This window comes from Protopterus annectens, chromosome 10.part0, assembly GCF_019279795.1.
Source record: "Protopterus annectens isolate FY-2018-M chromosome 10.part0, PAN1.0, whole genome shotgun sequence".
NCBI lineage: Eukaryota > Metazoa > Chordata > Ceratodontiformes > Protopteridae > Protopterus > Protopterus annectens.
In genome coordinates this window covers 1705907782-1705918255 of record NC_056744.1, presented here as the reverse complement: position 1 = coordinate 1705918255, position 10474 = coordinate 1705907782, and the positions used below count along the sequence as shown (strand labels likewise).

Here is a 10474-nt window from a genome sequence, read left to right as displayed (position 1 = left end):
TAGTTATGTTTTCAACCTGTTTTTTTTTCTTTTTTCTGCCCCTCCCGCTCCCATACTGCTCCCAAGACATTTCAATAACTGAGATCGGCCAACAAAAATAAAAGTTCATTTTTATTAATTGGAAGCAGTTTTGCATGGCAATGGCAATATATTTGGCCACTGGCATGCATAACCACTCTAACATATGCTTTACGGAGCACTGACATGCCTCCGTGTTTTTTGCGCAAATGTATTCGGTTTGTAACTGAATACATTTCTGCAACTAACATTGTTCCTGCACAGAGACCTGGCAGGTTGGCGAATTGCTAACTCACCTCACTTGCATGGTTTTCACCAGCAAATGAGGTGATTATCATCCTGTCAGGTTGGCGAATTGCTAACTCACCTCACTTGCATGGTTTTCACCAGCAAATGAGGTGATTATCATCCTGTACGGGTTTCCGTGTAAGAACAGTCTCGGCGTGCTCGTGCACGTAAGAATGGTATGATATTGGATCGCTCGCCGACCATCTTCCATGCAGGAGTGGCTACACGGCTCCTGCATAGACTTTTAAGCTTTGTGAATCCTGGGGTCGGTCTTTTTCATGGAGTTTATACCCAATTATTGCCATGTCCTACCCTATTGTCTTGTGGTCTCTGGCCTCTATAATCCTGCTGCACCTTTTTGTAATCGTATGCTGATGATGTTACAATATTTATTATTTATGACCTACCTGTAGCTTGTAGCTGGGATCGGTTTCTCTGTTTTAGGTCATTTGCAGTTTTAGAAGACTCAAAAGAAATCAATTCCAAAAGTAAGACAAGTGACTAAATGAGCAATCAACAGTTCTACTTTGAACTTAGAGGAGTCCCAGTTCTTGCAAAATGTCTGACACTTCATGTTAGAATGAAGCAGCAATGAAAAACATGCAGTTAGTGCAAAACATCTCAGATAATTCCCTCTTTCAGGATCCAAAGGTTCTTAGTTCATGTCAAACCAGAATTTTCAAATCAAAGGATCCTATTTATGAAAATCATGTTCTATAAGAAGCTGCATTCCATTTGTGGAAGTGGGAAGTCGTAGAAAAAAAATGCTCTGAATGTTTTGAAATCAGTTCCAAAGCTCTAGTATACTTTCTAAAAAGAAAGAAAGAAAAAAAAAAAAAAAAACAGGTTATCAGCAATATCCCACATGTCCATGTATTAAAGCCACTTCTCAGAAATAAATGAGGGTAAAAGGCTTTGGTCAGCTACATAAACTGATGGATGCAAACTGAGCAACATAATTATTACAATGAAAGATGTCAAAGTATATTATGATAGGATACAAAAACTCTACACTTTGTCCACAAGAAATAACCTTGTGTTTAAATGTTAGGAATAATAAGAAGATAAATAAAATTGTTGGTTAGCAGGTTCAGTGCAATTTTTCTCAGTCCTTCTGAACTGATAACTTTGCATTTGTCATGTCCTGAGCAGAGTTCATAGGTAAATACTAGGTTATCTGGCCAAGGGCATTTATAAGCCTAACCAGAGTGTGCCTGCTTTCGCCGCCCCACTGAATAATTAACTGAGCCTCTGTCAAGCAGAGCCAATTAAGTGATCCCTGGGATGTATTTTCTGTTACCCATCCACTCATCAAGGTTTCTTTTGAAGAGCGTTAGTGAGGGGCTCTGCCTAATGTAATTAGGAATTTTGTTCCAAAGCATGGGGAGTCTCTGTGAAAGGAATCTATCCCTACAGCATGTTCTATTTATTGTGGTGAGGTTTAGCTCACTAGAGCATGTGGCTCACAGTGACTTGGACTTAGGTGGAGCATGTCCATCAATTCTGAGTTAGACATAGCTTTGTAAGTCAAGAAGAGATCACCTCTGAGTAAGCGATATGCCACGGAGTACAGCCGGAGTTTTTTCAGTCGGACTGCATAGGACATATGTTTGAGGCCAGTAATCCTCTTGGTGAGATACTTTTGTGGTCTTTCCAGCTGTTGGAAGTGTCTTGTGAGATACATCCCAAATGGGGCATTGTACTCTATGATGGGTCTGATAAATGACGAGTAGAGGGCCACTATAACCTATTTTTATTTCTAAATGTGAACCCTTTAGTAGTAAGATGGGCCACACAGAAGGATTTCCTAACTACTGTGGCAATATGATAATCTAAGGAGAGATTACTATCTACCTGGGTCCCCAGATCTCTTATTACCTCTTCTGTATTAAGGGGGCTGCCACCTTTGTGGTAATTCGTGGGTGTTTTGTTTTTCCCAAACGGGAGGACTACGCATTTTTTGGCATTTAGCTTGAGGCCATGACTTTGACACCAGGTGTCCGTCTCAGTAAGGCCCTTTTGGAGGATGTTCGTGTCAGCCAGAGAGTCAGTTATGGCTCCCAGTTTGCAGTCATCGGTGAACTTGGTTAGCCATAGTCTCCTGTGTTTGCCTGTACTTCTGAGAAGTATATGCCGAAAAGTAGAGGTCCCAGGACCAAGCCTTGCAGGACAACACTTGTGACAAGTTTAGAGTCAGACCTGGAGTCCGCTATTCTTACCGTGTGAGCTCAGTCTGTAAGTCACTTGGCACCCCATCTCATGACGTAGGGGTTTATGTTCAGGCTGGTGCGTTTTTCTGTAATACCCAAGTGGGGAACTGTGTCAAAAGCCTTGGCGAGGTCAAGGTAAGCTGCGTGAACCGCCTTTCCCATATCTATGGCCTTAGTGACTGTCTCAAAGAAGTCAACCAGGTTTAGTAGGCATGATCTGCCCTTAAAGTCAAACTGGGTCGGGTCAAGTGTTTCAAATTTCTCAATGTCTTTGTTAATGAGCCCATGATGATGCACACCATAGCCTTGCAGACCAGGCTAGTCAGGCTTATGGGGCAATAGTTACCAGGGTCAGTTGTGGCCCCTCCTTTGTGGAGCGGAATAACCGTTGCCGTGCACCATTCTATGGGCACATAGCCTGTGGAGAGGCTGAGGTTAAACAGCATGTTTAGATGGGGGGGTTAGCTCGTTCTGTAGTTCGTGCAAGATGCAGCCTGGGACACCATCTGGCCCCATTCACGCTGTGTTTTTGGCTTATGAAAGGGCAGTTTTCACCTGTGCGTCTGTGATTTTCGGGACACTACACTTTTCCGCTATTGTTGTGGGCCCTTATGGGGGTGAGAGGGGGTTGAAGTTTGCACTGAATCTATCTGCCAGGATGTTGGCAATATCAGTAGGTTCAGCATATTTTGTGCTATTTTGCACTAGCTCAGAGTACATCTCAGTTGCTAGCCTTGGATGATTTTATGAGGGACCTTAGTTTCTTACTGATACTGATCATGGATGTCTTTCCTTCTTGGGATTTGCTTTTTTTCTGAACTAGTTTCCTCCTTCTATTGTATAGCCTGTTTATGGCAGGGGTCTACCAGACTGGTTTCCTTCTCTTAGATGAGTGAGTCTTAGTTTTGCTAGGGAAGGCATGATCCATGCATCTTTGTCAGCGCTCACAGAGTGCATTTGTAAAGGTTTCTGCATCTTGGGCAGTGTTATCCTTTAGCGTGGGGGGCTGTGAAACTTACCGCCTTGTCTTAAGTAAGGTGAAGTTTGCTTTAGAAAAGTTTTTTACTATGGTTTTCTTAGTTGGGGGTGGGGTGTGGTCATCCAGAATGATTAGTTTATGGTCAGATCTAACCAGTGAAGGGCTGACCTCCATTGTGGAACACCTGTCGCCCATGTTGGCGATGACCGGGTCCAATATGTTTTCACCTCTGGTAGGGGAGTTTACCAGCTGATCCAGGGCATTTGAGTGGATAAATTCCAGGAAGCTCTAGGCCTGGGAGTTTGTACTCTAGTAGTTTTCCCAGTTAATGGTAGGGTAATTGAAATCGCCCAATATCAGGGTGCTTGGTAGGACCTTCATGTTTTCCAGTGTCTCCAGAAAGGTGAAGTGGTGGTCCTGGGTCATGGAGGGTGATCTGTAGTAGGCCACAATTTGCATTGCAGATTTGCCCGATGTTAGTTGCACATGGATGATCTCAGAGGTGTCATGCTGTGCTACTAACCTGGAGGTGTAGGTATCCTTGATGAATGTGGATACACCCCTCCTCTTCTGTTTCAGTCAGTGTTCTGTGGCCGAAATGTGTGGTATGAGTTGCTGCCCGGTAGTGCTGGGGTGCTCTCTGGAGCCTTTAACCAGGTTTCAGTTACTGCACAGATGTCGACGTTTTCCATACAGAGGATTGCTTCGAGTGTGTGCATTTTGAGATTTAAACTCCTGCCATTGAGTAGCATGACCCTTAGTTTTTGTTAACTGTGCTGTTTATGGAGGTGAGTGACTTTTGAGCCTTGCCTAAAAATGGCACTATGAGGGTAGCAAGAGCCTTGGCCATTATTCGAAAGCCTAGGGGTGACAGGTGCAAGCCGTTCTCTTGTGAAGCAATGCGGCATGTCGAGCATGTCATTCCAGGCTGACAGACACTGGATCCCCTTTGAATGACACCAAAAGCTTAGCCAATTGTTGAAACTGATAATTTTTTTCTTTATACTGAGGTATCATTCTTGGTGAGGGCAGGATACTCAGGGTCAGGGTAATACCCGCCTGTGCTACATGATCAGAGAGCTCTTCCATGTCTCTTTTCATGTAGTCCAGGGAGGTACGCCTCAGGTCATTCACACCAACATGAACAATGACAGAGTCATATTTGTACTTGTTCTGGAGTGACCAGAGTGCTTGTGTTATGTGGATGATTCTGGCTCCCGACAGGCAGCTAATAGTAACCTTCTCCTTGACCAGCCTAGTGAGTGGGACATCAGTGTGCCTGACTATAGAGTCACCTATTACTAGTGTGTTAGGTATGTTACTTCACCTTAAGGGCTGTGATTGTGCACACAGATTTTGTGTTTTATGTGTTGTCTGGTTTGTGATGGGAGGTGCAGGTTGTTTGGGTGTCTGCTTTGGAGGTCTCTGATGCTTTTGCAGGTTTTTATTTAGAGCCTCCGAGTATGATTTTGTGTATTTATGTGTATTTTTTGCCAGTGCTGGTTTAGTAGGTCTATGTGAGGCTGGAGGTGTGGTGCAAGTGTTAAACTTCTCCTCCTGACTCTGTTCCAGTCTTGGATGGAGAGAGCTTAGCCTCCAGTTTGGCTATATAAATGCAACTCTTGCACATGTTAGTGCTTTGTGGTAGAAGGAGAGGGTTGTCTGTGTACATGAGGCAGTTGTAACATTGCCTCAGGATACCCAGATTCACCAGCTGGACTGGAGAGTACACCTGAAGTTGCCGTTTGGTCATGTCTGAATAGTAGGGTGAGCTGCTTAGTCGCTTGGCTGGTGAAGGGTGAATAAAGTGCCTTGCCCTGCTGGGCAATCGTCTGGGTATATTAGTGCTTGCTATTAGGTGTGAGCAAATGCTGGACTGTAGGATGCTTTTTGAGTGCTTAGGTTGAGATTTAAACTAGATTCAAGGGAAAAACTGAGGAGAATACTTAGTGGAACCAGGAATAATTTAACCCTAGCTAACTGGCACTGCCCGGCGCGCAAAACTGTGAAAACACGTTTTTTTTTATAGCAGGGAAATGAAAGAGACAGAAATTAGCCGAAAATGGCCAGTAAACTACTAACTTCTGGGCTGGAACCACTCCTCCAGGGACAGATAGGCTGCTCAAAGCTCTCCTCTTTCACAGGTGAACAGAGAAACTTCCTTCTATCCAAGGTATAGGCAAACTCAGAAACTTGTAACACAGACCTGAATTCAGCACTAGCCTGAAAACTGGACTATACTAGCTTAGAAAGGCGGCAAACAAATTTTTTTTGTTTGTTTTTTTGAAAAGATAAGGCAAAAAACAGTAAAAAAAAATACACTTAAAACAGCTTTAAATGACTACAAACTATCAGAAAAGGCTATCACACTTTAGTGTGTAGCCTACAACAGTTAAACAAATTATTTAAACAAAAAAAAAACTTTTAAAAAGTACAGGCAGTCAAATAAGTACAATATGTGGGAAAAAAACAAGCTTTGAAATCACAATAAATACTAGAAAATTGGCGTTTAGGTGGAAAACAGTGAAGTACAGCACGAAAATACAGAAAACTGATACTTAATCACTCCAAAGTCTCTCTTCTAAGCTAGAACGCTTGTATCAGTTTAAGGCTAGTGCTTCCCAGTAGGTTAGTTACAGGAAAGATGGGAAAAAGTGCAGATGCGGGCTTTTAAACCAGAAAGTTCAAAGAAATGGACAAACTGCCAAAATGGTCAATAGACTACAATTTCTAGGCCAAGAACCACTCCTCTTGTGGTAGACAGGCTACCTAGTGCTTACCACTCCCACTGATACGCTAGAAGGCTTTTCTCCAACACAGAAAGACTTGGGGGTCTCAGAAGCTTACAAAGAGTCCTGGACAGCAAATCTGTACCTGGACTAGACTAGTTACAGGAAAAGTGGGGAACAAGCGCAAACACAGGCTTTTAAGCCGGTAAGTTGAAAGAGATGAAAAACTGCCCAAATGGCCAATAAACTACAATTTCTGGGCCAAAACTCACTCTTCTCGTGGAGAATAGGCTACCTAGTGCTTACCACTCCCACTGACAAGCTAGAAGGCTTCCCTCCAACACAGAAAGGCTTGGGGGGGCTCAGACGCTTACCAACAGTCCTGGATACAGCAAGTCTGCATCTGGACTAGACTACTAACTGGAAAGGCGGGAAACCAGCATAAATGTGTCTTTTAGACCAGAAAGTTGAAAGAGATGGAAAAAAACTGCTTAAACGGCCAATAAGTTACAATTTCTGGGCCAGGGACCACTCCTCTTGTGGTAGATAGGCTACCTAGTGTTTATAGTAAGAGCAGCTGAATAAAGTATATATTTTATTTATTTATTCATTTTTTTTTTTTTTTGAGGGAGGGAACACAGCAGGATTAATAGGCTACAGGGGTTGTCCTTCCCTAATGCTCTCTTTGTACACAGTAGGAGTGCCTGAAATCAGAATATGATATCACTGCACTCAGTTGAGTGAGCAAATGAGATGGGCCCAGAAGGAGTATTCAAATACAAGTTTACAAGAGGGGCATCCAATTTCAAAGCCACAAAGATTAACACCAAAACAAGAACAGGGAGGGTGGGTGGGGAACTAACTGTAGAGACACAGCCACAACTTCAGTTCAGTTAATATTCAGTGAGAAACCCAAATAAATTAAATGCAGTACTATATGAAAAAGTGCAGATAAAAAAGTGTACTTAAATTCACTTATACATCCAGTTGAAACAGCTAATGTCGGGGTGGATACAGCATGAGAATGGCATTCAAAAAAGTGAAGGATTTCTTGGAGAGACCTTTTGTGATCTAGTCCTTCACAGGGCAAGCCTGTCCATAAGTTATTCATAACACCACTGATCACTTCTTCACTGAATAAATACAGATACAACCATACTCTGGGTTCAGCAGCAACATAGTTTGGGAATCTGACCATGCTTGTTAAACCCTGTTCTGAGAGTCACTTTATCATATTCACACACACACACACACACACATATATCTATATATATATATATATATATATATATATATATATATATATATATATATATATATATACATATATATATACATATATATATATATATATATATATATATATATATATACATATATATATATATATATATATATATATATACACACACACACACACACACACACACACACACACACACACACACACACACACACACACAAAAACTATGTGCAATCTAGAGATGCTTGCTTGTGTTTCAGATGTGGGAAGAAGCCTTGAGAAACAGTGAAAACCCTGTTGGACAAAATAGTGCTCACTGAAAGTACTTTTTCAGCCTTTTTTTCTTTTTCAACTAATATTTGAGTGAACGATGTTCAGTCAGTCAACACAATTCACTCAACATTATAACCTCATCATACGTTAGGCTTTATTGCCCCCAATCATAAAAAATATACTACAGTAAAGCCAACAGATAATTCACATACTCTAATTACATCCATTTAATACTCTAATTACATCCAATTAATAGCATATACAATACCTATGAGGCTGTGGTGGTGCAGCAGCACATTACATTGTTCGCCAGAAGAAAGAGGTTCTTCGGTTCGATTCTTGACTGGAGTTCCTTCTGTGTAGAGTTTGCATGTCCTTCCTTTGGCCATGAAATTAATGAAAGCATTTTTAAAGTAATACAATGTAGACCTATGAGGCCACAGTGGTGCAGCAGTTAGCATTGTCGTCTCACAGCAAGAGGTTCTTCGGTTCGATTCTCAGCTGGAGTTCCTTCTGTGTGGAGTCTACATGTCCTCCATGTGGCCTGGTGAACTTTAAAGACGTGAAGGTAGGTGCGTGTGGGAGTGTCTTCTGTGAAGGTTGGGTGTCGGGATTGCAACTCTGCACCGTAAAAATCCACTGCCAATCAATCTGCGGACCAGTGATCCACTGTGGCGACCTATAACTGGAAAAAGCCGAAAGACAATGTAGACCTACGAAGCACAATTACTACTTGTACTGAAAACATCCAGAACAAAACAGAGTCAATTTACTTACTTGTATCTTCAGGAATTCAGTGTCATTCTTGGTTTGTAAATAGTTAAGATCTTTGACTTCTAGTTCCAGGGATGACAAGGATTTTATCATCTTGTCCTGTAGATTTAAATAAATCAGTAAATAAGTGACAGCTGCAAAATCTAATCAATTTACATATTCTGGGGGCACAAAATACATAGCTGTTTATTAAAAACTATATTTGGAAAGAGGAATGTAATGGACAGATATTCAGATAGTAGTGTGTATGTTAAGAAACACAAGTTATGGTTAAGAGCAACTGGTATTTATTTTATGAACAATGTTACACAACACATAATGAACACATCCTATAATAAGTTCAAAGCTCAGAAGAGGGATAAACCCTGAAACTGGAAGTGATCTTTATTATATAACTACAACAAGAGAGGACAAAAACTAAAGTAAAACCGTGGAAAACAGATCTGTATCATATGATCAAAGTTCCAAAACTTCGAATCATTAAAGGTAGAACTTTAATGACCAAAGTCGTGGAAATCTGAAAAAAAAAACAACAATCTAAGCAGGGGAGCAAGCCCCTATCCACCCCCCGCTACTTAAATATATCAACTCCAACATCGTACTACAGTGCAGAAAAGGGAAATCTTCCCTTTCCAAGCTATACGGCGATCTCTGTTATAAGATTCAAAGTTTTAAAACTTTGATCATTAGGGTTTGACCTTTACTGATTCAAAGTTTAAAAACTTCGATCTTATGGAAGGGACCCAATGGAAAACGCATCCTGTGCCATCTAGCCACAAACAGAATCAGGTAACAGTTGAGGGGTCATGACCTCTGACTTGCTCATTTCCTTATCAAACAGGATACGCTACATATTTTAACACTAAGGCACCCTACATCACCCGGTACTACCTAGTATTAATTTATGACTAGATTTTAATGCTAAGGCACCCTACATCATGTGGTACTACCTCGTATTAATTTATGACTATATTTTAATGCTAAGGCACCCTACATCACCTGGTACTACCTAGTATTAATTCATGACTATATTTTAACACTAAGGCACCCTACATCACCTGGTACCACCTAGTATTAATTCATGACTAGATTTTAATGCTAAGGCACCCTACATCACGTGGTACTACCTCGTATTAATTTAGGACTATATTTTAACACTAAGGCACCCTACATCACCCAGTACTACCTCGTATTAATTTATGACTATATTTTAACACTAAGACATCCTACATCACCTGGTACTACCTCGTATTAATTCATGACTATATTTTAACACTAAGGCACCCTACATCACCTGGTACTACCTCGTATTAATTCATGACTATATTTTAACGCTAAAGCACCTACATCACGTGGCACTACCTAGTATTAATTCATGACTAGATTTTAACACTAAGGCACCCTACATCACCCAGTACTACCTAGTATTAATTCATGACTAGATTTTAACACTAAGGCACCTACATCACGTGGTACTACCTAGTATTAATTCATGACTAGATTTTAACACTAAGGCACCCTACATCACCCAGTACTACCTAGTATTAATTCATGACTAGATTTTAACGCTAAGGCACCCTACATCACGTGGTACTACCTAGTATTAATTCATGACTAGATTTTAACGCTAAGGCACCCTACATCACGTGGTACTACCTCGTATTAATTCATGACTATATTTTAACACTAAGGCATCCTACATCACGTGATACTACCTAGTATTAATTCATGACTATATTTTAACACTAAGGCACCCTACATCACATGGTACTACCTCGTATTAATTCATGACTATATTTTAACACTAAGGCCTCCTACATCACCTGGTACTACCTAGTATTAATTCATGACTATATTTTAACGCTAAGGCACCCTACATCACCCTGTTCTACCTCGTATTAATTCATGACTATATTTTAATGCTAAGGCACCCTACATCACGTGGTACTACCTCGTATTA

General features: G+C 41.0%; 1 protein-coding gene across 1 annotated transcript in view; it reads right to left on the bottom strand.

Annotated features, from left to right (window-relative positions):
• Positions 1-996: 996 nt before the first annotated feature.
• LOC122813938 (tripartite motif-containing protein 15-like) overlaps positions 997-10474 on the bottom strand; it is a 168660-nt gene continuing 159182 nt past the window's right edge. The window contains exons 3-4 of the mRNA XM_044086482.1: positions 8518-8613; positions 997-1116 (exon numbers count right to left, since the gene is read on the bottom strand). Coding sequence (XP_043942417.1) covers positions 1105-1116; positions 8518-8613 — 108 coding nt within the window. The 3' untranslated portion in view covers positions 997-1104. The remainder of the gene's footprint in view (positions 1117-8517; positions 8614-10474) is intronic.